The 26,135-nt window shown below is 40.5% G+C and overlaps 2 protein-coding genes across 4 annotated transcripts; both read left to right on the top strand.

Annotated features, from left to right (window-relative positions):
• Positions 1-213: 213 nt before the first annotated feature.
• LOC135486121 (uncharacterized) lies at positions 214-5,347 on the top strand. Of its 2 annotated transcripts, none has more exons than XM_064768654.1 (2): positions 214-411; positions 4,230-5,347. In XM_064768654.1, exons 1-2 carry the CDS (start codon positions 328-330, stop codon positions 4,644-4,646), a joined length of 501 nt encoding a protein of 166 aa, XP_064624724.1. In that variant the 5' UTR covers positions 214-327; the 3' UTR covers positions 4,647-5,347. The 2 variants fall into 2 exon arrangements, with proteins under 2 accessions (XP_064624724.1, XP_064624723.1); XM_064768653.1 differs by lacking the exon at positions 214-411 and adding an exon at positions 2,606-2,782.
• A 2,188-nt stretch (positions 5,348-7,535) lies between these two features.
• On the top strand, positions 7,536-18,261 carry LOC135486120 (uncharacterized). 2 transcript variants are annotated; one of them, XM_064768651.1, is made up of 4 exons: positions 7,536-7,539; positions 8,081-8,518; positions 12,412-12,438; positions 16,235-18,261. In XM_064768651.1, exons 1-4 carry the CDS (start codon positions 7,537-7,539, stop codon positions 16,640-16,642), a joined length of 876 nt encoding a protein of 291 aa, XP_064624721.1. In that variant the 5' UTR covers position 7,536; the 3' UTR covers positions 16,643-18,261. The 2 variants fall into 2 exon arrangements, with proteins under 2 accessions (XP_064624721.1, XP_064624722.1); XM_064768652.1 differs by lacking the exon at positions 12,412-12,438.
• The last annotated feature ends 7,874 nt before the right edge of the window (positions 18,262-26,135 follow it).

Here is a 26,135-nt window from a genome sequence, read left to right as displayed (position 1 = left end):
ATTCTTCGCCAGTTTTCTTGAACAGAAAATAGTAGACATCTATTTTCTTTTAAAAGCTTTCCACGATATACTTGTTAAGAAAATCGATGATGAGTCAAAGCAGTGTGCACTCACGACCACGTGGTGCAATCCCAGGCCTATTTGGAGCACTCCTGACCCACAATAGCCCTCATACATATCACAAGCCTAATTAGGCCTATTTTGAAAGGCCATTCTGAAGGCCCAGTGCAGGAGAGCAGACCTAGAATCCGATAGATTATTAAGTGTTACGTGCTAGTAATAGCCTACTTTCTTATATCCAACTTCGTATCTACCTACAAACTTAGGATGGCCAATAAAGAGAGAAAGATGTCTGAAGTAAGCGAGGAGATACAGCAGAAGTACGAACTTCCACTTTTAAGCGTGGAATCGGTGAGTTGGTTTTGATTTTTGCATGGATGGCTTCGTTATTATTTAGTGTTGATATCTTACTATCAGATATACTTGTGGATGGATCTAAAATGCCTTTTATTATCACCACAACTTTATGAGAGAGTAGTCAGTGAAGTTTGCCTCTGTAATGCCCATACATCAGGCCTTAGGTTTGGCGTAGCTGGCCTAGGTACATGTATGTATATAAGTAGGCCTACATGTTCAGTGAGTATTATTAGGAAGGCCTCCATTATTATCAAGAATTCATCAAGAATAGTCTTTACTAATATTACCTTTGGGCCAACTATGTACATGTATCGTTCCTGAAAACGAGAAGGAAGAGTGCCAATAGATGAAGTAATGAAAAAAATAAAAAACGGCATTACGATGCCGATACTATGGATACATGTACGTGCCAGTGCACGACCGCTGGGATACATTTACATGTATATTTTTCAGACCGTTACGATTGAAAGGGTTGGGTTCGAGAAGCCAGACACATATGTTTTATACGTATGTGTCTCGCTTCAAAACAACGATACTACACCAGCAAAATCATACATATAGGCTTATCCCGGGTAAAATGTACTTTTCGTTGGGACCTACTCGGAAGCTTATGTGAGTAGCCTATGCATTTATATGTACACTTTTAATGATTCTCCGATTATGTACTATCCACAGTGCTGAAAGCGAAGAATTCAGTTTAATATTGATTGTATCGGAATTTAGAACCGAGTTCGTGACGTTTTGAAGTTTCATAAACATATGCATACCACGATGATACGCCACCCTAAGTCTTTTGTTTGGTACGTACTTATAAGCACATGGGTGATATGAATAATGACATCGGTCTAGCATTAACAAAATCACTTGCCAGACCTTATTCATAGACGCAACGCCAACACATCTGCATTTTTAAAAACTGTCAGACTTAGCGTACATGTAGCATCCTTACTTGACCCGTGTCTAGTACCTAGTATATAATTGCTGGTGGTAGATTTTTATGCAAAATGAAAACATTGTGCAAAAAATGAAAATGCGATGGAAAATGCTTCTGCTTGATACATGTACATGTACATTTATAGGCTTTTGCAACAGAGGAAAAACATCAAGGTCCAACCGGGGATTGAACCCGGGACCTCTCGCTTATAAGGCCATCACTCTGCTGACTGAGCTAAAGGGAATTTAGGCTTTCATCTGAAAATCTGGTGAGGTGGTACTTCAGGCAGGAGAGTGCCGGTGTACATGTATATTATAAACACCTATTGACAGCGACGAGGAACTTGATCTTGCCCGCCTGGCTCCTGGTTCCTTTATTGCAGTTTCGTTTTAAGTAGGAAGCACCGAGGCAATGAAAAACACAATCACAATATACGGGATAAATATTGGACAATGGCATTGAATCATCAGACTTGATGACACCAGGGACATTTGTTCTTCATCGTTCGTACAGATGTGATGAAATAATGTCCGCCGACCAGGTCAATGGGCAATTGACTATTTCATCACCAAACAATATTGATATACTTCATACTGGTCATCTTCATACTGGTTCCGAGAAAGCATACGTTTGAATGGAGAACCACTCGGTTATTGGCTTAGCCAATGAACACATTTTCAACAATGGCCGTCATTACTTCCTTGAGTGATAAAGTTGGCGAGGTCAGGCGCTATTAATTGGCTATGCACCATCATTAACAATGTTTCATAGATAAATCACGGATGGCACCTGACCATATTCATAATAAAATTTTATGTGATTCAGATTTTATTTTCTAATTCTATATTCTCGAAATTGCGTGTCACTGCGTGCTCGATACACTGCAGTCCACCAATCGTCATGCAAAAAATGTTAAAAGCTGTTTTTGCCTTGTTTCGCATCAGCAAGTGAATTTAGGTCAAGTAAGTGAGGTCATGAATATACATTAAACGCGCTGCATTCAAAAGAGTCTGCCAGCGTCGGTTTACACCTAACAAATCTCCTTCTGAACGCAATACTTAACATTGAATATGAAATGATGCTTCGATTTTCCAGCAGCATAATGACCATTGTGATAAACCATCAATATCACAGGTGCTGGGAAAAATAATGCAGGCCTATGGATTTCCCAGCATTAGTCATTTAATTCTATGAAGCCCTGGCTCTCAGACGCCTATAACAGGTCATGTGATACGCGTGGTGCACTAGCCACATCGATTCTGCCAGCGGCCGAGTGCAGTTCGTTTGTTGTTTTTTTCCTGAATCGTAGTCATTATGGGGGCTAAGGGTAGTAAACCTTCTAAACATGGTAAACGGAAGAAAGGGAAAAAATCCAAGACGCCTAAAAAGGATGGAAAGGTGGATTCAGGACAGCGAGCACCGGGATCTAAGGTAGGGCCAATGGGGACTACGGTGTTATAGTCGGTATACTGATCGTATATATAGGATAATCTGAACGGGTTGGTTGCGGATATTGAAGAAACACGTGTTGATGGTGTCCACATGGACTGTACAACTTGTACCCTGGATTTCATTGAAATGGAAATGGTTGGGACAACTGCTCGGCCGTGAAATGAAAATACCTGAGGGCTTTTGAGATTCTTAAAAATCTCCACGAGGTGCAAGTTTTGCTTGGGTCATTTACTCGTGTGGGCAAGAATGTCAGGAAGTAGTGCACGCACATTTATTTTGATATCGATATCTTCACCCGACATTAAGCGAAAGTACATGTAAATCTAAAGGCACAAATTCAAATTGGGCAAAGTTAAGGATCCTACAGTCTGCGCAAAGACTAAGATGCCAAGGTTGGTCTTGGGTAAACTTTGGGTATACCCAGGACGTCATCTACTGTTTTAGCTTAATGGATTGCCGTTGAGCCTGAATATTGATGAAAATTTGGAAGAGCCTTCCCGTCGTTCGCATTTTACCTATGTATGGGAATGTCACTAGTTGCATCCACCTATCTATTCCCAACATACATGTACAGAGATATACAGGTCATGCATTATTTGATGACATATACTTCCCATATTCATCCGTCATATTAATTGACATTGGCCGGGTCAAAACATTGTTTTGTGAAGTAATGGCATACTATGTCATCTTTGCCGTGAGTCGAATGTGCTGGATGCATAAAGTAATTAACGATGACTGCAAGCAGTTTGATGTATATTCATACACAATGAGGAAAATCGCGGATAATAAATGGTCAGGATGGGAGGCCCGCCGGCGAAGCTAGTAGTCTTAAAAAATCTGTTAAACTCTTGATGTTGACCCTTTACCCTTGAAGGGGGGAGGGGGGGGGGGGGGTGCTCCTGCTCTCAGTCTTCCAGCTATGGTCCTGCATGATTCGCTGGCGTGATTCAGGTTTGGGGTGTAAATAGAATGAATCTAGTAAAATTTTGGCTATTGATTATACCGTTGACATGCTGTAGACTTTTCACGACATGCATAGGCGGGCATTTTCCTACTGAGTCAGCTGCAGCCAACACTGATTAATAACACATGCCAGCACTTATTTTACTCAGATCAATCTCGGTGTCTGTTGATGCGCAGTCAAGTTTATTTCATTTCATATCAAAACGTTACACATTACCCATGCCATCATGACACATGAGCTGAAAGTACGAATATCAGCTTTAAAATTTCTTAGTGGCTTTGTCGATGGCTGGCGTTCGACATCACTCATCAAACAATCTTAGCTCAGAGATGGGAAACACCGGAATATGCAATCAAGGTAACAAATAAATATTACAACTGCAAACGCCAACTCTCGCAAAGAACCTCGCTTTGACCTCGAGACGTGTGTACTCACAATGGTTTGCGTATATCGTTTCAGGTTGATGAGACGGATGGTGGCTTCGGACCATGGGAGAACATCGTAGAAAAAAGCATGGTTGGGACAGGCATCATGACTGATGGCGCCATCATCGACCGGGACGGCAAGATATACGGTATCAATGATAAGTTCAACTTGAAAAAGAAGCAGATCAAAACCATTGTTCATGCTTTGTACGACGATGTCGATCAGACCACCATACCCAAAGAAGGGATCGAAGTCGGCGAAAGGAAATTTACATACGGCGTACGTGACCTTGGAGACAAAATGGTCGGACAGGATGGAGAGAGTGGTATCATTATCAGGTGTAGCAGGAAGTTCATCATCATTGGTATTTACGATGGCATAGAGAAAAAAGCGATAGCTGAAGATATGATGGTGGATTTGCAAAGATATTTCATAAGGCAGGATATCTGAAGTGTCAGAAGAATCAAAGATTTTGTATACGACATAATACATATATATACATGTATATCTGATACCGGACCTAGCTTCCAGAAAGAGACAGGTCAGCGCCGTGTTTGACCTTGGGCGGGGGGAGTAGACTTTAGTGCCCACCTGTGCATGCACTGCAGGATTCATGTGGAGTATTTTTATACTCAATGGCCAAGGATGGATTTCCTTGCATGGACTAAAAATGTTAGATTGACAGAGACGTTGATACAACATAAGCTTCTAGATAGAACAAGGGCTGCTTCCGCTTATTGTCACGGTAACAACGTGTCTTATTGATTCCAGAGCATTATAATGCCTCATTAAACTCATTGCTTTTCATGCATAAATGGCGTCTTATGTCAGGACATGAAGATGGTTTAAAGCAGTTCGTCCAACACAGACAAATAGCGCCAGCATCTAACCCAGTAAATCCATTGTGTACACCTGGCAGTTTGCTACGTCGGTGATAATTTGCACGCCACCTATAGTGTGGTACGAACTGCTTTGAACAAATTGATACCCAGTGATCAGCATCCTGAGAAGAAATGTCGGTCAAGTTATGTCCATTTTAAGGCAACAAGTCATAACGAGATAACCGGAGATGCACATTGTTCATGTACAAGTATGATTCATATGTCTTTATTGCTATATTTTAACATTTATCAAATAAATAATAAATATGACGCACTTTGTAGAATCCCACAGCGTATGCGGAATCGCACAGCAAACGCTTTAATCTGCTGGTTTCGTTTGGGCCAAAGAAAGCCGTGGCGAGTGCGTTCTCGCAGTCACACCGAGGCATCTTGCTTTCTCATTCAGTGCAGAACAATACATGTAATGAATCCCCGACGCCCCGGACAGGAATCAGAAAGACCGGCTTGGAGTAGTTGCTCTCTGCCTAGAATCCAGGTTACCAAGGCAACACAGCACTCGAAACAACTAAACCTCTCGTGCTAGCGTGGAACGTTCCACGCAATATTTTCGGGTGATGCATCATCACTTTCGGCACTTGGACCAAAACATTTAAATCGAAGGAGTAAGTAAGAAGACGTCACTGGTATTCTAAAACGGTTTCGCAAATTTTTCATTGAGCTAATACATGTACATAATATTGTGAAAAATCAAAAGGAAGTACAGGCTAAATGTCTGGCCAGCAGTAGCGTGGTTTCGGGTAATGGACTGCCGGAACAAGGATGTTATGAAAGCGCCACAAATGGATATGCCTACATTTTTACTTGCAAGAACGTAGCTTGGTTACAGGTAAGGAAAGATATACTAATTAACTAGTTAATTCAATTATATTTTCTCGGCTATTCTTTCATTAGTACTTGTTTTGTTCGATTGGATATAGACGATAAAACGGTACAGGCATCCGGTTCGTCTACCAGTTATTCGCACATTCAAAAGTAAAATCGATCCTGAAGTACTAGTTTGTTACAGTAACAAAACGGTCCAAAACGAAGCCCTCTATGATCGGTGACCGGCACTAATATTCCCTACTGACTGAATCGTTGGATCAACTTCCGGCGGCACCCATTGGTATGGTATTGATTGCCTTTGTACCAGTTTGCCTAATGACAGATATCAGTTGTCATGGAAGTCGTGATTCAATGCATAAAGTGGCGCTGTAGTAAAATGGGAAACAGCACAGGCCGTCAAACGAATGTTGATAACGATCGAACACAGCCTGTGGTAGCAAGTTGCACTTCGATGAATTTCACAAACGAATAGGTAGATGAAACTGGGCTGGGCTGGTATCGATTGCTCCAGTGCTCAAGTTAACGTGCAGAGTATGGAAAGAAACGGGTGATAAACTAGTCATGCTAGTTGAACACTCGAGCTGTCAAACCTTTGAAAATAAAATGTGTTCAAAAAGATGAGACTGACTTGGCTATTGATTGTTCCTGCATGCATTGGCGATTCTGCATGCAGTTGATACATTTACATGCATGTTGTTAGCACGATGCCATTGCGCTATGATGCTAATTGAACAAACAAGCTGCCAAAATTGAACAGTGGCAGCTGATTCAAAATGCAATCAATTACTTAGTTTATAATTGGCGATCGTTAACTGTGACTAATGACACCACGATGCAATCTGTTTTGTACAGTTTTGCGATTAACTCAGACTCCGGAACTGAATATCGTAGTGGAAATGTAATAACATTTAAAGGAATGAATTTTTGCGCAAAATGCCTTTTAGATTGAAGAATTTTGTAGCATCAAGATTTCAAAATTCATAGACCCTCCTTTCTGGCATTATTCGTTCCGACTACGTAATGTACCCCTTACCATCTTCCCCTGAAAGGGTCAATCGTTCCTCTTTTAGAATGATACGCAACTGGATAAAGACAGCTGGGGACAAGGTAGGTAGCACTATGGACATTAGGTCCCTGGTGTATCATACCATATTCCGTAACTAGTGGCATGTCACTCTTAACCAACGTCAAGTCCAACAGTCGCATGATACTTGCATGAGACTAAGAGAGAAGTTTTCAAACCTGGGCGACCAGACTTTACGTTTAATTCAAGTGACAGGTTGAACCACGGATGATGAAAAGTTAAAAAGGAAACTGCTATCAAAGCGCCAAGATAAAAAAGAAACACAAACCGGTACTGCAAACCTGACTAAGTGTCAGTTCAGTCGATTACTCTCCTTCATCGTTACAACTACATGTAGGCCTATGTCTAACAGGTTTTTCTTGCGGAAGTGAGAAGAGACTTGCGTTTGAACGCCGACACTGATTTGGGAGTGTCTCAGTCGATCGGGAGGAGTATCACCAAGGAGCCTGTGTATGTGTTTCTTTACAGAACTGCCAGAATCAAGTAAACTTTTATTGATGCATGTACGATTTTTTTTCAGGTTTCGAAAATGGTAAGAGATATTCTGATGAATACCAGGTTTGGTGATTAAAAATCCTTTGAAGTTTTTCACAATCTCAAAAACCATTCGGGGGTGCATATTTGTGTTGGCTCATAAACCCTGAAAGGTTTTTCAAAAGTTCAAAAACCGTTATTTTCAAGAGTGTTCCGGTTCTTGCGCAAATCATGCGAATTGCTCGTGCGCATGTTGGTTGAATTGTTGATTTTTCAATCAGTTAGTTTATCTCAAGGGCCCTCGTCCTAGCCATGGATAAGTATCTCCACTTTTAAATCACTCTGAATTATTGATCTTACGTTACCACTGAATATCATACTTAATTCTGGTAGCGCTTCGTAGCTATATCCATGTACACGTACTACAAATCCATGGTGACGGTTGTAAAATGAATGGTTTGGAATCTTTCATTCCGGAATAGTAAGAAGGTGGGATGATAACAACGAGAGAAATGCCCTTCAATAATTATTCCTGATTGTATGTAAAAAGCACACTCTACATAGGGAAACTTACATTTTTCGCGGGATAATGCTTTCAGGCTCCCGATATCAGCGTACCAGACCTTGCAAAGCTTCGTGATAAGTCAGGCCAGAGGGACCTGCGGCGAGATGGGACCGACACGAATGCTACTGCATCATGCTCAAAATATCAGCCCAACGGCAACGTGACGTCGGACATCACACTGCCTGAGGCAGTTATGAGTGGTGGAACAGCTTCCAAGGGACCAACTGCAGAATCCATTGAATCTGAAGACAACATGGCGTCAGGCTCAAATGGTGGCGGTGGGTTTGGATTTTTAAAGAACGCTACAAATAAACTGTTTTCTAAACTATCGCTTGACCATGACTGCGAGGAAAATGTCGAAGCGAAAAACACGGAAGAGGCAGGTGCGGTCGCAGGATCACCTAAGAAGTCGCCGGGGAAATCACCTAAAAAAGAAAAAGGAAAAGCCGTTGATAAGGAGGACGAAGACAAGGTTTGTTATTTACAGTGAATTCTCTTAAGATTTTGTTGCATGGGATTATATTTAGTGGCCTTCATTATTTCAAATAGAGATAGAGAAATACTTAATCGTCTTTACTGTTGTTGATTGTATATTATGAGTTCATTTATTAGGACAGTATGATATATTGTGTAGTTTAGATTTATCTGTCAGTACCTTTAAGTTAGTGTCTTACTTGAGTCAAATTGTCCAAGGTTTTTTCTTGCCACTTTTCGGGCATTTAAACGAGGAAACTACAGAGGTAAACTTGACAGAGGGCCACTTGTGAACCTCATGGGCATTCATCATTACAAGCAAGAGGTGCACGCCTCAAATACTGATGCTGTAAATATTGGAATGATGTATCCAGTTTTCTGACACTGCTAGCAACATTGTACACGTATATCGATATATTGTTAGTATCGTGTATCAATGTAGAACCACACCGCTGAGGAGAGCTTAGAGCCGATGCACTGTTAATTATTTGGCGTCGAATTGATATGCAGCTAAATAAATTAAATGCTAACTAGTGTTGTTACTTAGTGGTACCTTACAACGTATGTATCAGGCGTCATGATTTTTATGGTACCCCAATTTCTCATATGATAGTGTCTGCTACTTAGCTCAACGATGTATTCTTCGAAAAGGTTTGTGATAGCGAAACACATTAGAACGGCATGTATCAAATCCCCAAATGATCGCCAAATTTTCTGTGACTCATTCATTTTTTATGGTCAGCCCCTGTACTGCTAGCTATAACTCCTTGTAGGAAAATGGTTTTGCGTTATTTTGAATAATTTATCCCGGTTTCCCACTTGGTAAAATGCTAAACGTAGTTGTTAGCGATAGCCTAATGTTATAACAGGATAAGGATACTGCTAACCACACATGATGTTCACCACGTACATCCTTGCAGAAGCAGTTTCCATTAGCAGTGTTGTTCTCAAGACTAATTTATACTCGTCTTGCAAGGTTAAGAGATAGTTTTGTTACATTTCATTCAAACTGCATGATTGGTATCATCGCAGAGTGTGTTTATCTTCTACAGATGCACATGAGCGTTGTCTTGGTATGATTGAGTGCTTTCCTTATTCGTAAACGTTCCCTACTGTCCCAACATAATCACGATATGACCATAAACATTAAACTAGCTTTGGCAGGCAGTCAGCATCCATGCACTCACGGTTTATTCCAACCCTGGGACACATATCTAATGGCACTGTATTGCATGGGATGGGTCACCATAGTTACTGCGGGCATAATGACTACCTAAATGCGGATGTCCTAAATGGGTTCATTAGCTGCCACTAGCAGTCCTATGTTTGGGAAAAAATGGTCTCCAAAGCTAAATAAATAGCTAAATGTACCAAAACGTCATCCTTTACAAGCAAATTTGAATAAAAGGTATCTTGTTTAGCACCAGTACTAGTCGTCATTACGGACGAACTCTATAGATCACGCAAAATTAGAAGCAAAAATACATCTACATGTAACGTGGATGCGTTGCAAACAAAACTCAGAAAAACGCAATTTCAGCTTGAATTATGATGTGACAGCTTATTATTATTCCTATGTACAATAAGTCATTTGATAAACGAACGCATCATACGAACATGTTTACTTTGTATATATGATAAAAATATCATCAGGGCAGACTTGACAGAAGTGGATGCTCACTCAACTGCCTGTCCTTTCATAACTATACACAGTACTTGCCTTAATTCAATGTATGTATGTACATGGGAATTCATGACATGGGTTTTCAGATGACAGAAAATGCAAATTTCAGAACTTGTGCAGCAGGTGGTACTTCTCAATCTTAAGCATACAGTACATCTGCATATGCCTGTACACCCCAATGAATATTTGGCGAGTCTGGATATTCCCCTGTTCCCAGGTAGTGCTGGTGTAATGCATGGTGTCTGTCATAAACAGTGAGGTCCCCTGATAACGGCTGGACTGAGGATGCTAGTCTTCTTCTGGACACTGATCACTGTTAACATGTACTGTTTTGGATATACTGTACTCAGCTTTTGAAAAAAGTATTGTGTAACAGATCAAAACGGAGAAGGACTTAAACGTATGGAGAAGACTTATCTCATTTCTGGCAGCTGAATGGCAAATCCTTATGGGGGCCGTAAATGGATGTTACGAGAGCGTTGTTATTTTCTTCCACCGACGGATGTACCACCACGATGAAGATGTACATGGTGGTGGACAGAACAATGATGAGGTAATGCATATCCTTTTATCAGTCGTAAACCTCATAATATCATAAGGACCGAAGAAGACCTTAATGATACATGCAGCTCTGAGGGTTACATTCCATAGTCATTACAACGCAGCATGACCGGGACATATTCCAATATGTTGTTGATTCAAAGCAACTTGCTTATGACACCTGCCAATTTATTGTGAGCAACTTGGTGATGACACATTCCAGTGTCATGCTCATTTATTGTGACCTCGGGAGCTCTCAATATCATGCGCATTCAAAGTAACCTGATAAGTGCACGGACCAGTCCGTGCCATTGCCATGCCATACATGCTGAACATCATTTCCTCGAAGGAAAATGTGATACATGTACTTGCTCTTATTCCATATATTCAATGTACATGCTCACTCAGAACCTGATGAGTACATATTATTTCAATGTGATGCTAATTCAAAGGCACCTGATCAAAATACTTCACACTCAGAGACGTCAGTCACGAGCAACATGACGTTCCTGAATAAAATACAAACGGAACATTATTGCAAAAATTGTGATCTTGCACTGTTGTAGTTATGTATGCTGGGAACAACTCATCACCATGCATAAATGTATCATTCGTGATATTATAGCTGTAGAATTAGTTCTCTTTAATCGCATTTAGCGGCATGGCTCTCTTCAATAGTTAGCAAGGCAGTACTTAAATTGTAGAGTATGCATACTAATTAGATATGTAGTGTTCGGTCAACATGGCGTCAGAATTTCAATAGCATGATATCATTCTGAATAGGTGTGAAATAATCCTATATGTAAGCTTACATGTAGTTTGATTTAGTTGCATTTTTAGGTGTAAAATGTGCTTGAAAATCGAATGAACATTTACACGACGTTATCTTTGATTTTAAAATCGTACATGTAGGATAAATTTCATAGTAATAACGGGTTCTCGGTTTCGAATATCTAATGTATGTATTAAGTAACCATATTAGTGCATGTAGCTATTCTTTGAACTTCTAATTGTGTTGTTGTTAGTTCTTGTTCCAATCCACAATGTTTATTTATTATAAAAGGAATAAGACATTTGTGTTATTTGTTGCTGGGTTGAATCTCTGGTCTTGTAAGTCAGACCGAAATCTCGTTCAACGTCACCACCATGAAACTTCACCTGGTTTTCGATTTCTTGTAACTTTTTTCTAAGGTATCATTTTGAAGCGATATGCGTGGAAAGAAATGCCGAATGATGTTCTCAAGTGATCTGACTCAGTAAATCCAAAAGTGGATTTGGGGATTTGAACCATTAATTCAAAACCCATCATTGCATTGGGTAGCCTTTGACTTACTGTTCTGAGACCAGAGGTTTAAACAAGATTAATATCAAAAGTTTTAGTGACAATATATGTAACATTAGAAATGGCATAACATTATAAATTAAAGTTGGATTCCCAGAGTTGGTTTTATTGGTTTTATTTTGCAATAACAATGAATCAACTCTGATGATTCGTCTTGGAGGAAAAACAGATTTACGACCCAAATTGTCAGGAATTGCTCCTTATTGCAAAGTTGGTTACATATGTTTGTTCCTATGAATTTTTGAGAAGTTGACTACATCAGTTTAGTTAAATGTATTATTTTGTTTGTTTTTTTAATGTTATAATCAATGCATTTTTCGAACAGTTCCACGACAATCGACGGTGTTCAAAGGTAAGGTCAATTTTTTCGGGTTTGTTTCCTTTGTTATTTGGTTTAAGTGTATTTTATATCTTTTCAATTTGTAAAGTCTTCGGTGCTGGGAAATATCTTGATATTCTAAGATTCTTAGCTTGGTGTTTCAGCGTCTTGATCGCTGTGTCTGCTAGACGTTCCTGTGCCTTGTCCTCCCCTTTTCAACGGCAACTTACTATCATTGGGTACCAGCAAAACTCGCCGCTACGTGACGCTGATTATCAACTCGGGATATTTGTTCACTTAAAAATATCGATTCCAGCATGCGAAACGTTCTCTCTATGCCCATGTTTACGTCGTTTCAAGCGGCGAACATAAAATTGTTTGCTTTGATACACTAGGAACCCTATCGAACCATTACTTCATGTCTGAAAACTCATAAAAAGTGCAGTTTTTGAGCTTTTGAAAAACGTTTATTGGTTTTAGGCCAACAATAATACTCAACCCGTTGAGATTTTCAGTGAAATAAAAAATCCTAAAACAATTAGCGGTTTTTCATTGACACATACCAAAAATATCTGCTTCAAGCCATTTGTGTCCAAATGATATGTCATTTGCAGCTATTTCCAATCACCGATGTAATAATCCTGGTAACCAGTGCAGTTTAATAACGCACGTTATGTGCAGCGTACGCTATTAAAATAATATGACCTCCAATATGGGAAAAATAAATGGTTGTATCGGGAACCATTACAAAATTATCAATAAGACCAACAAGCTACCATAATGTATACCAGCAGACACTTATTAAATATGACCATGAGACTGGGCCTTTTCCGAAAAAAATAGGGTTGAACCCTTACGAACACGTGTGGTTGGCCATTACGCAGGTCAATGTGTTATGACATGTAGGACAGCTGTGGGAGAAGTTATTCGCGCCTATCACATTTTTACAGCAGTTCTGATTTTGCCATGGAGATACACACTTGGTGAAAATGTGGTAGACTATTAACACTGAAACGTTTCGCTTTATTGGATTGATAATTCTGTGATCAACATCATGTTTCGCAACTCGAGCAAGGACTAAGAATCTGACGCGTCGATGGAACATACCCAGATCGCTAATCCGTAGCAGAAAGGCAACTTGTGCTCCGAACCACTTGAAGGTCAATCCTAGTCAGCCACAACATCACAGACTAGGTATTTTGGTATTTCAGATAGGTCGACATGATATTACCTTCGTCTTTTGTTGCTAACCTATTTTCCATCGTTTGAACAACATAACAGTGATTTGTTGTGGTACAAGCACGGCATTTACGACTGACGTCCATGTTGTGACCAATATTAAAGAACATTCAAGTGGAGACAGACGATTTGACAGTGTGGATGATAATGCGAATGTAGCAACCTTTACCTTGGTCTTCAAATGGGGAAATATAACACTCCACAATTTCGTTAGAAGAAAGAAGGAGATTGCCAGAGAACATATCACTTCAAATTGACTTTCGATTTGTGGATAATTCTTGATTGAACAATGGGTAACGAATGCACATCCACGTATTGTCCATGTTGGTGTGATCACGATCTTGAAAACGAGGATGAGTCCCTCTTCCCAAAATATGGCAGGATCGACCCCGAGGGCCGGTCATGTTCAATAAACTTTGCCGTTGAGGAGGAAAAGGAGAAAGTACGACTGCAGCTGATACGCGATGACATGATGGTAATTAGAGTTATCGTATTTGAAAAAGAATGATACTGTCTGGGCATTTAAGAGGGACATAAGAGTGTTATTATAGCTTAAAGCAGCCGGTCGTAGTAGGTGATGGGGAGTCAGTGAAGCCAGAATAGAATGAGCCCCTGCATCACAGCAGGTTAGAAATGTTTGTACCACTGTGTAGTGTGATGAAATTCGGGTGATATGTCTCTTGTCTCATCTATTTTGATGATTGTGTGCATAGAACATCGATTTTAATTGTGTGTGTCCTGATTTAATAATGGCCTTTGCGAATCGCAGCAATCATTGTATGGCATCTCCTAAATCGGGTCGAAGATTATTTTGATAAATGTAGGTGCACATTACTTATAAACTGCTTGTGTGACCTCTCAACATACTGTGTCGATGGGTTTTTGCCGGCTGAGAGCCGTATTTTGAACTATGCCTATTCAGTTAAAATGTATAGACCTGAACTTGCACCCCAGCTCGACACAGTGTTGGATATTGCATGTACTGAAGTTAATTACGGGATGGGGAGTGTACGTCAAGTGCTCCTTGAAATGTCCTAGCCCCAAGCAAATTACGAATAACAACAACATATTTTTCATGGAGATGAACTGTTTTATACCCAACAATCAATGGACAACAGTTGATCGAAAAGGGAAACAAGAACAACTGGGCTTTTTCGAATGTCAACAGAACAACACTCATAGAAATAAGGTTTCGAGCTTTTTCCTTTATATCCAATCATTTCGTGAAGGCATTTTGGAAAACAAGTATTTAGATGGAACATCAAGCCATCTAGACACCTGCAAATCTGTCTAAATCTTGTTCTAAATTTGGTACCTATACTGCTGAACAATGGGCTGGAGCCATATTTAGCCTATATCTTTAATTGGCCTCAGATGATAACGATCGTAACAACGAAGGTTGATACGTTGCTATCAATCACTGATATCGAGTTTGTCTCATCGCTGTCGTGGTGCTGGTGTCGGCGGAGGGGGCATATCCTGTATACCTACCTCCAGCCGAGTGAAACGTTGTGGATACGTTACTCTTTTACGTTATGGCACCTTAACCTAAAAAAAGGATGTTCGTCAACTTCTGTCATGACGCTTTATGAGCAAATCACTAAACATATTTTATTACGATCATGCGACCAGTATAACTCAAGGTTACTTTTCAGTTGCGGTTTTCACCAGCATGATTTCTCAAGTACCATCCGGACTATTCATGAAAGGCTATCCAATTTTCCGCAATATTACGTGATTGAGAATGAGGAAGTTATTAGTCATACAGACAGAAAACGGACACATCTTTATATAGATGACGACAAACTAATAGCAGTTGTCCATTTACAAGGTTTCAGCGGACAACCAAGGTTCGCCTGATCGTTCTAAACCAATGCCTCCATTTGACTATCGCCTAAATGTAGCCTGTATGGCGACACACCAACGTTGTTGCAGCAAAATAGACATCTTGCTCAGTTTTTTTCTCAATAATTGTTTTACCAATCTTCAGCATTGTTTGGATATGATTAAGGTTATGATAATTTCTACTTGACATTTTTTTTCAGATTGGCGCTGCTGGATGAATTTAGTCTATTTTAGCTGGAAGTATTGCTTCCCGGCAATTTATTATTTTTTTTAAATCGTTTTTTTTTAATTTTGATTTGCATCTTAATTGCCTAATGGCCACCTTACCTCCCCAAAAGATAAACCAGTTTTCTACCGTAAGAGCCTTATGCATCACTTTTCATCCTACATGTAGATGTGTGATGATACCTCCACCATTGAGTTACATGATTCACCAACGAAACTTCTAAGGTTTTGGCTGAACATTGAATGTTCCAAGAGGACAACAGCTCATTTATCATTGATATCATTAACGTGAACTTCACAGAGCGATCATCTGTATGAGTTGCTATACACAATTTCCCTTCTGTATATACTCGTAACCAGTCCGTTACCTTCGGTAAACTTGAAACTGAAATTAAACTGGGGCGGTGTCAAAAACGCATTATTTTAAAACGCTCACTCGACATGCTATAGTCTCCCACCGTTCTTCAGATTTTCCATTTGTTCCAAACTTCAAATTGCAACCTTCATGTTTCTGTTTCAGATCGAGAAGTCGAAGTACGCCAGTATGTGGCGAAATATTGTCAACAACAGTATGGTAGGGACGGGGATCGTTTCAAAGGCTGCAATAGTTTCCCAGGACGGCCAGATACTCGCCCAGACTAAAGGCCTAAGCATTAAAAAGGACCAGATCCTTACGTTGGCGCGTGCCATTCGCAACAACCCCGGCGAGCTCGCGGTCAACGGGATTAACCTTGGTGATGAGAACTTTAGATATATGCGCTCGGAGATTGGCAATGCTGTTTACGGTGTGGATGAGTCCGGAAGCGGCGGGTGCGCTGTCATTTCTACGAAGAGGTGCCTTATGATAGGAATTTATGAACAACGAGCACACGAGGCCAATAATCTGGTTGAAGAGCTGTCGGAATATTTGAGGGGGAGGGACATGTGAATATTGTATGGCAGGTTCGTCACTCGGATTCTAGTCTTGGTTTAAAATGACTATGCCATAAATCGCGGTAGAGGATGCAAGCTGGCGCCAACTGGGAAACCGTGTAGGACTTTTTTCCCGGCCGAAAGTGCGCAGGTATTCATTTATGCGACACAGGTAATATCATCCTTTCTTAGTTGTAGGTGGAACTGGCAAATTCTTTTTTAAATCGTCGATGGAATGCATTTGCCTACTTCGTTTTTCGTCGTTCGTAGCTCCTCGTAAAGCTTGAAAAACCTGCCTAATAGAACGAAAGGAACGATTTTTGTTGACGTCAGTAACATTGTACCTTCTAAGTCTTCGACGACTTACATGTACATTCTATCAGCTGTTTGCATTAAAGTAGTTTCGGGAAGTATATATACTTACATTGCATTCTACACAGGAATCCCGTGGCTGCCTCAAATTTTCTTGATGCACTCTTGCTTTAAAGATGAAATCCTCTCGACGAAACCAATCTATCAGTTGAGCTAATTTGTGTCAAGTCTGTAGCAAAACTTGTGATTTCTTAAAGTGATTTTCAAACTATGCATTGGGTAAATTATACCCTATTTCTACTGGCATCCCCTTTAAGAGGAAGAAAGTATTCAACTTGAACAGGTGACTTGAAGTAGCCGAGTGACCGTTGTCATGGCATACATGTGGATGTTTAGTTGAATTTGACTTTTTGCATTATGTGTTGATAGGTCGGGAAATGGTTTTGTTCACTGCTGAAAAAGCTACAAAATATGCAAATACATGTTTGGTGATTCGGGCTAACGAAGTCTACGTCAAACTACTGAACCAATGGACTTGGTCAACCTGCTTTCCAGGGGCTGGCGAGTAGAGTCAACATTTCTACATGGCGGTTACTCCATCTGTCCCTGAACATGTGTTGATTGATAACAATAATGTGTTTCCTCGGTTACTCACTCCATCTATCCCTAAACTTTGGCGGATAATATATTTCTCCGGTTGCTCCATCTATCCCTGAACGCTGGCTGGCGTTTGATATATTTCTACAGCTACTGCGTCTATCACTGAACTTTTGTTGACATTACTAAATCTCAAAAAGTTGCTTTGGCGTGCAGAAAAGCGTTTTGCATCATCGAAACCTATCAATTTTTGTTGTATGTTATTGACAGAATGAACGCGAAGTGTTGCTACATGTACGATAAGTGTATGTGCTTCAAGCTTATTATGAAAATGATATCAGTTCCTGGTAAGGTATGGCTATCCAAATGTTATGTAGTGTGCATTATGTTAACAGAAGCGGTTTGTTGTCCAAAACTATTTTATTTCATTTCTTGGTATTCGATGATATCTGACAATGTCAGAAAGAAAATTATGAAGATATTTAGAACTTCAAAGCTAGTTTTCGAGGAAAAAAACATCATCAATTAGTTGGCCCACCTCACGCACTTTTCTTCTAGGACATAAAATCGAAATCAATGTATGCACATAACCGTATGATGAATGTATGCACATGCTTTGATTTGAGTTTCGATAAACATGATAAAACATTGGCAAATATTTTAAATTGTATATTTTCTGTGAACAAAACTATGACTGTGAATAAAATATTATTGATACTTGTTTAATTTTTTCTCGCTTGCGTTTCTTCTAGGACTCAGGACAATTTCTTGTTATTCTGTGTTGACATGATACGTCTTATGTCCATGTTCAAACTATCGTCGTCAACACAGCGAAGGTACATTTAAGGGATGGAATTGATAATAATAAAAAGTACAACTGGAGCGAATTTTGTTATTTTTCATTAAAAGACACACATGTGATGAATGAGAAGAGGTGCCTTAACAATAACAGCGGCCCTAATAGGTATCATGTACAGCCCATTACGCCAAGCTGTCGTGCAAATCTCGATCTGCTTCGAGCAAGAAGCAATGTTTTTTTCCAAACCAAAATGGTAATTTTCCTTCCCATATATTTATCAAGGACACCTTTGAGTGTATGAAATTGGCAAATCGAACAATCAACCAGACTCAGATGTGGGCACATCAATATAGCAGACGGAGACCTTCGGAGTCAGTCTTGTTAGTTTCGGCCTCACGAAAGCTTTATAAGACTCATGAGATTTGTGATGTACTATAAGTGAAGCGCAGTATGTGGTTTCTACAGAAAGAGGGAATGAATGTACTGCGCCTGGAGACAGTACCTGTACATTACAAAGCGCTTTATAAGCCCTTACTTAATACCCAACGGGCCTATTCCTTGACGTTGAGTAGCAGTCGACTCTCTTAACTGCCAGGCTATGAAATGACCATGTTCATTGAAGAAGACGACTGTTCATTACTTTCTGACATTAACGGACAGGCTCAGGTGATATGATCCCATTTGCGTGAAAATCTTAAGTGATCAGACCACATCAATATTGCATTCATCAATTTGGATGGTCATATCAGGTTTCAGGTTTCAGGTAGCTGACGGACCAGTTAATGGTCATCATGCATATTGAACCAGTTCGTAACTCCAAACCTTTGGACTAATTGGTAGTTATCAGGTTGAATCGTACTACCGTCATCTTACCACAGGTCCTGCCACGCCGACACCTATTTCTTTACAAAGGCCTATAGATGAATGGCAACAAACGCCATCAAGTCATAGCTCCTATATCAAAGCTAACGGCAAATAACACATCTCGGTTGAGTTTATTCTGTTCTATACGTATAACATGTCGTCATATGCAACAATTTACTGGCAACCTTGCCACGAAAGATAACGCTAAGGCACATTCTCGATACTGAATGCCATGCCTGTGTCAGGGGACTGCCAATCGAGACTACACACTATATGATAGATAAGATAAATGTCGTAATGAAGGAACTGTACTGAGATAGGCTGTGAATTATGCGTACTACAGTCATGTACATTGATACCACGCATCTGTAGAAGAAATCGCCCCTGGAAAACATATTGAGTTGTCTTGTGGTATCTGTGATCACGCCCCATCAGTCAGAGTCTTACGCCGAGAACGAAATAATGCTTGACTCATAACTCATGTGTCATTTTGCACAATCGTTTTTTTATTTATATTTCTAAGGAACAGGAGAGCATCAACCGCCCAAGGTTATCTTCTGGATGAGAAGAATACGAGACAGGTTAACCTTTTGTTTACCAGAGAAGCTTGCGCAATTTTTATTGGCAGTACATGTACTTTCTTCTCGCTTGTCGTTGAAAATCGCTTTATCTTGTTTACGGTTTCAGAGCAACATCCACGACACATGGGCTGCAATGCCTACATGTATACAAAGCTTGCACCGACCGAGTGGAGTCACTGGTTTTGCTGCGAGCCCCGTCACTACCTCAAAGTCATAACAGCGTCAAGGACCAGATGAATAATGGTTTGAAATAGCCGATTCATGTCAAAGACATCGTGGCACTATTTCTGCTTCATCCTTCTTGTCTTCCAGGGTAGAAGTTTTCATAACTCAGCTGTGATGCTTCAAAAAGTGAAGTGAGGATTCAATCAAGTTCGCTGCGCGGCCCGGCAAACGTGGATCCTTTGTTTCAAGAGATATAACGTCTGTAATCAGAAGTATCATCTCGCGATATATCATCGCGCGAGACTTCTGATAGCTTATAATATCTATGTTTCACACTATTAAGCAGCTAAGTAATGAAAGGCAATACTTCATCAGCAACAGCTCTTAGGGACGGAATGTGACTTTTACGAGGCAGGATGCAATTTAATAATCCCAATAGACACGTTGGGTTTATCATACGAAGATGATAAATACAAACAAGATTAATGTAGAATCGTGATTGAGGTAGGATGCGTCGGTAAACGGGGTGTATAAGAAAACAAACACGATATTTCGGAATTTGCTACATGTTTCTGAACACTGGGAAGATTCAACATATAAACTGTCCGGGGAACAATATCATACATCATAGGCAAAAGATTTGAGGCATGAAATTACCAAATGGGTTACTCTGTTGAGTGCACAGTTCATGCATAATATACTTTGCAATTTGATCGCAGTAACAGAAGAAACTGACGGTGAATTTTTTTCTCTTTTATATAAACATGTTTTTATGTGATGCTTTGAAAGTGCTGTACATTATTAAGCGCCATATAAGAACTTGCATTAATTTTTTGAAGAACCTTTTTACCAGATGAATACAACGTAATATTTCGTTGGAAGGCAACTCAATTTTTCCAATATTGATTGATCAGAAAAACTTTTCCTATTTGCATGATAGGCCAAGCACGACACCTTTTAGTTGGTTCTTATTTGATTTGATTTTACGAGTAAAGTACCATGGGAATATCTAATAGCGTCTTTATTCATAAGACGATCACGTTTTTAAAGATTGAAAGTAAAGCGAGAGTCTGATAGCTAATGACCCAGAAACGTTCAGCTCAGATAGTTTCAGGCAGGCCTTTATCAATAGAAGTTTTTTTGGTAGCTAATAACCCAGAAATATTTGGATGTAAAAGGATCATATATCATGGCTTTTTTATCTTTGACTAAATAACAAGCATAGTGACAGAAAACGGAATATCAATATGCGGTATACCATTGCTATGTTACAATGGAAACCCTTTTCGTTGTTTTTTTCCACTTGAAGGCATAGTATTTCTTCTAAATGCAATGACCCTTTTTTCGGTAAATTTCATCTCTATCAAATTGAGAGTTGAGAGTTTTTTAAAAACATTTTGAAAACGAACTAGTCAACAGTCCCTTGCGTGCAGTTTCCCAAGCAAGCACAAGAAACCGTTCATCGACCGGAAGATTGGGGGACTAATTACTCAATTAGTCATACAATGTCTTCGCAACACGAAATTTTTGCTCGAGTGAAGATTGTTTGTCTTCTTCATGATAAAATATCGACCAATATCTTCATTATCTGTCATACCAGTTAGAACGACCGGAACTGATTAAATTTTGTATGGATGCAATATCATAAGGACAGCCGGAATGGATGTTTAAACATTGGTAACTCGCTCTTTCAAACTGATGGTATTGTGACTGTGAGCCAAAATCATTAGGAGCTACAATCATGTAGCAGAAACTAGATTTAGACCGTGACACAGCTTTGCAAGTCGACTCTCGTATCTTTACTATCAACTTCAGCATCTCTTTTAGAGTATTTTGCTGGAGTTGGTGAGTACGCTACAAGTTGCACATTTTGTTTCTATTCGCTCCCTGTGTAGGATTTTGAACATGCCCAGGGAACGACGCTCAGGGACAAGGGACCGCGGCTTTGAGGAAAAAATTTCATCACATTTGAATAATTCGAGGAAATTCAATCTGATTAGGGTTTCATCCCGCGTGCAGCTTTTAGCTTAATATAATTATACATTAGAGTCTCGCGTACACGTGGGATGAAATTTGTATCTATTTATCCGCCGCAACTCGATTAAGACGATCACAATGTTTTGCCTTTTGCTTTGGTTTGAATAACCACCATAAATGTTTTAAAAGGCATCGTAACACATCAGCTATATGCTTTGCGCGATTTTGTCCCTCACCGTCTATGCAGATTAGTCACCTCATTCCTTTAATAACGCGAAAGATTGAGGATTGAGGATTGAGGTTTTACCTGCTGGATAGACATTATAATCAAACAAGAGGCCAGCCCCCCTCCCCCCGACACATTAAAGGAATTTGCATCACCCCATCAGAAGTTTAATGGATATCTAGGTAGTATATAATATTATCAGTGCAGTGCCCTAGTAAGCGCGCAGCGCCTTTAGGTTGGGGGGGAAACCCCCCAAACCCCCTGGTTGGGACCCTGCTATAGTTCCTTCCGCCAATTTTTTGTTTTGATAGACATTTTTCTCCGTGTATCGCATTAGCAGTAACTCAACTCCATCGTCATAATAGCCGGCAAAGAAATGGAAAATGTCCCCCCCCGAAAGGTGTCCAGACTATCGTAGTCTGGGACTCTGGCAGATTCTAATGTAAAGTGCAAGCTCTATTGAACTCGCGCAACTGTCGCCATGGAGAGCCCCTCCCCCCCCCCAACCCCCGTCCTTCTGACATGTTTTAGCCAGTGCATTGGGGGGAAGGCCCCCCAAACCCCCTATTGGCCTCTCAATAAGTCCTTCCGAGCTGCTTACCCTGGGGCGCTCGAGTGGAACCCCCAAACCTTCATGATGGTGCAGTCCTTTGACAGAGCGAGGAAGAGGTACTCCTTTGATGGTACCCTAACTGCAACCCTCAACCATCATTACCCTTCCTTTTCACTGGCATGATATTGGCAAGACTCCCACGAGGTCGTACTGGTGGCTTCCTTGAGGCAATTGCTTGTGGTCGTACCTGGGCAACCAATTCAAGGGGTCAGGGATCTAGGGATCAGGTTTTTCCCCCACCAACATGTTGCCGAATGGTTAATGCATAAAAAATTGGTTGGAAAGGGTTTTTGCTGGCCAAGAGACTTGAAGACACTTTACTCTTGAGGAACACCAGACTGATGAACAAAGAACTCAAGGAACATAGAACCCTCTTCATACCTGGGAGCATAAAAAGCCTGCTAGCGAATATTGATTATTCTTTAGAAAAAAACAGAAGATCTGCAAAACCAATGGTACCCCATAAAAACATGCATTCCTCCTTAAGGTGTCTTCGGATCCCACCACGGCCCATGTGGAATTCGTTCAAAAGGTTTATTGAAATCTCAAAATAAATTTTTTTTTTTCGGAACGCCTGCCCGTCTTTTGCTTCATTATTTCGGGATTATATCCATTTTAAGCATCTTTTGGATATCATTACTAAAGTCTCAAAAATCAAAACACATGTATATGTCGGGGGGGGTAAACCCCCAGAAATTGAAGTTTGATTAAAAAACAGTGAGAATAATCGTCTGGTTCTCTCTCGGAGCTCAGAATAGTCGAGTTACTACTTTCGCGCGTTTATCTCTTCTGGCGGCCATTTTAAGTCAAATTTAAGCCATTTGAAACGAATCCATGGACTTGAGAAACATTGTTTACATTGGATGACGTCGTATGCACGTTAACCATAGTAGCGCTTCGCAGAAAAGCCTTCGGCTTTTCTGCTGCGCGCTTATGATAAGAATAGACCTCACCCAACAGTAAGATGTCACATTTTGGTATATCCAATTAAACTTCAAAGTGATGGATCAGGCAACACGTACTAAGTGCCTTCCCCATTCAAGAATTACATGACTGTATATTTCTTAAGTGCCACTTTCGATATTGAGGGGGAAAATGATTTATAACCCCTAGTTCCCTTATTGCCTTGTAAATGTTTGCAAAGGAAATTGGAATATAACGCAAGGTCGTAGTGCGGCAACGAAGAGGTACCAGCAGCCAAACAGGAAGAAATTATCTTCTTTGTTAACAGTGCACGTCTCGAGTTACTCTCCCAAAGCAGTGGCGATATTAAAACGCCCATCTTTCTTCGCGTCCGCCACAGCAAGATGATACCGATGCCTCTGGCATTGGAGAGTGGCATCTGTGTCAAAGAACCGATACGTCCATTCGAAACGGTCATGAGATGATGACCTCCGATTTAATTCTAACATCAAACAGATCGATCTTTGATCATAAATGCACGTGATAATAGCCTCTTAATACGCCGTCAGATGTCCACTTAACCACTGTTAACCACTGCGTTGGAGTGTATAGTCAGGAAAACGTCTTCTCGATCTTCATCGCCATGCTATAGGAGACACTTTTCAAATCCAATCTCAATTGCAGCCACCTAGTGTTTTAAATTTCTTTTTCTGCCATGGATTCTTAAAATTGCAAGCATCTGTACTATAATGCGCGTTGTGGCCGCTAAATAGGAGGCGATTTTTGTTTCAAAATTGGGCCTCGAAAATGCGTCGAATTCTTGCAACTTTTGGTTTCGTAGGTGTGGATCATAAGTAAGAGTGTCACTGAGGGTGTCATACGTCGAATATCTTGGTGGTTTTAGAATAAATAACAACTTTTCAGAGAGCACGTCGACTGGAGAGCTCCGCTCATTCTCAAAAGCATACACAAACTTCACGCATATTCTCCCTGCCACATCAGTATTAGCTTCCAGCACGTATGTAGTGCTACACAACCTGGTCCATGGTGCAGGGTATTAGCAGGGAGATTAATGATTAGCCTATTCTATTTTAGTTCCATTCGAGAATCAGTTATGCCAGGATGGACAAAATATGTACAGTGGCCAGCGCTTGCTCTTTGATTTATTCTTTACTGACTGATGTTGTCAGTTTGAATTGTGTTCTGCATCTCTCCATGCACCTGGCTTTGATCCGACAGTGGCATTGGGTACGGGAGTGGGTAGGTGATATGCCTAATATGTGAGGGCCTTATTTGGAACAGGACCTGCTGTCACTGGTCTCAATGCATTGTGTAAAATAGCGTACTCCAATCAATCTATTGGGGGTTGCATGTAGATAGCAGCAATAAGTCCCTAAATGCAGTTCATTGCGTGTTTAACCTTTAATAAAACTTTAGTAACGTTAGAAATTTAATGTAGTTCAATCATCGTGCCCATTTAACTAATGTATATTACATTTCAACTTTGCCCGCTCCATGGGTATATGCTAGTGCATTATAATGTAGCTTATGTTTTCATTTCCAAGCGGGTCTTTTCTCGACTCGGATTAGATATATTGTAAACTAAAGTTGATCAAACAAGCGTATAATTTGCGCATTTGAATATGAGGAAACCCAATCTACGGCCTTGTACCCTGTAAAAGGGAAGGGTCAGGAATCCGGTAGTCCCAACCACTACACCACTGCGTGTTTCTGAGCAGGGCAAGCAGCGTGGAACATAACCGCCTCTGATTAGACTCATTTTCGTCAACGTCGTCACCTATCACGGAAGGCAAATGAAAGTCGGCCTCGTGTGCTCCAGACTGGAACACCAGCTAACTCACTCAAGAGAATCAGACGCAGAAAGAAAGGATGGCTGTTCCAAAAGGGTTAGATTTTCCGTGAGCTATCATGCAAGTAGTCCGAGTAGTCCGATCCCGCAATACAATTCAAGGTGTTCGGACGACCACTCGCACGGTAATACCATGGCCGCCTGATGCGTCTCCGAAACCAGCCACATAGAGCAGCAGCGTTCACCCGCTTCAACAGGCACGCAGCGTTTCTTGGACAGTTCCAACTTGCTACCAGAAAGGTTGGATGCGCGGTGAATGTCATCGATCGTGCATAGAGTAACTTAAAACCCTTAATTCCAGGAGTGGAATACGACGTAGACGGCACTTGATTGCCGCCAGCAAGTGAGAATAGTCAACATTATAAGTTGCTCTTTAGATACATGTATTTCAGTTTGAAAGTGCTACCCGTAAGATGAGATGTGTGCTTTGTGTGCGAGCGATTTGAGTCATTCCGAATACCATTTATCAGAAAATTGGTAACACTTATTCGATCGAGCAGTATTCTCGCTCAGTATACGTCGAAAGTATTCTTCCGACGCAGACGGGCCAGTATCTTTTAAGGTTGACATGTTCGCGTGATCGGATTGAAATAGTTATCTTC

Source organism: Lineus longissimus, chromosome 4 (assembly GCF_910592395.1).
Source record: "Lineus longissimus chromosome 4, tnLinLong1.2, whole genome shotgun sequence".
NCBI lineage: Eukaryota > Metazoa > Nemertea > Pilidiophora > Heteronemertea > Lineidae > Lineus > Lineus longissimus.
This window is presented reverse-complemented; position numbering and strand designations above follow the sequence as displayed.

Coding starts and splice junctions, on each gene's coding strand:
- LOC135486120 (XM_064768651.1), top strand. Junction 8,519..12,411: donor ATAAGGAGGACGAAGACAAG/GTTTGTTATTTA, acceptor TTTTTCGAACAG/TTCCACGACAATCGACGGTG. Junction 12,439..16,234: donor ACAATCGACGGTGTTCAAAG/GTAAGGTCAATT, acceptor TTTCTGTTTCAG/ATCGAGAAGTCGAAGTACGC.
- LOC135486121 (XM_064768653.1), top strand. CDS start 2,666: ATGGGGGCTAAGGGTAGTAAACCTTCTAAACATGGTAAACGGAAGAAA. Junction 2,783..4,229: donor AGCGAGCACCGGGATCTAAG/GTAGGGCCAATG, acceptor ATATCGTTTCAG/GTTGATGAGACGGATGGTGG.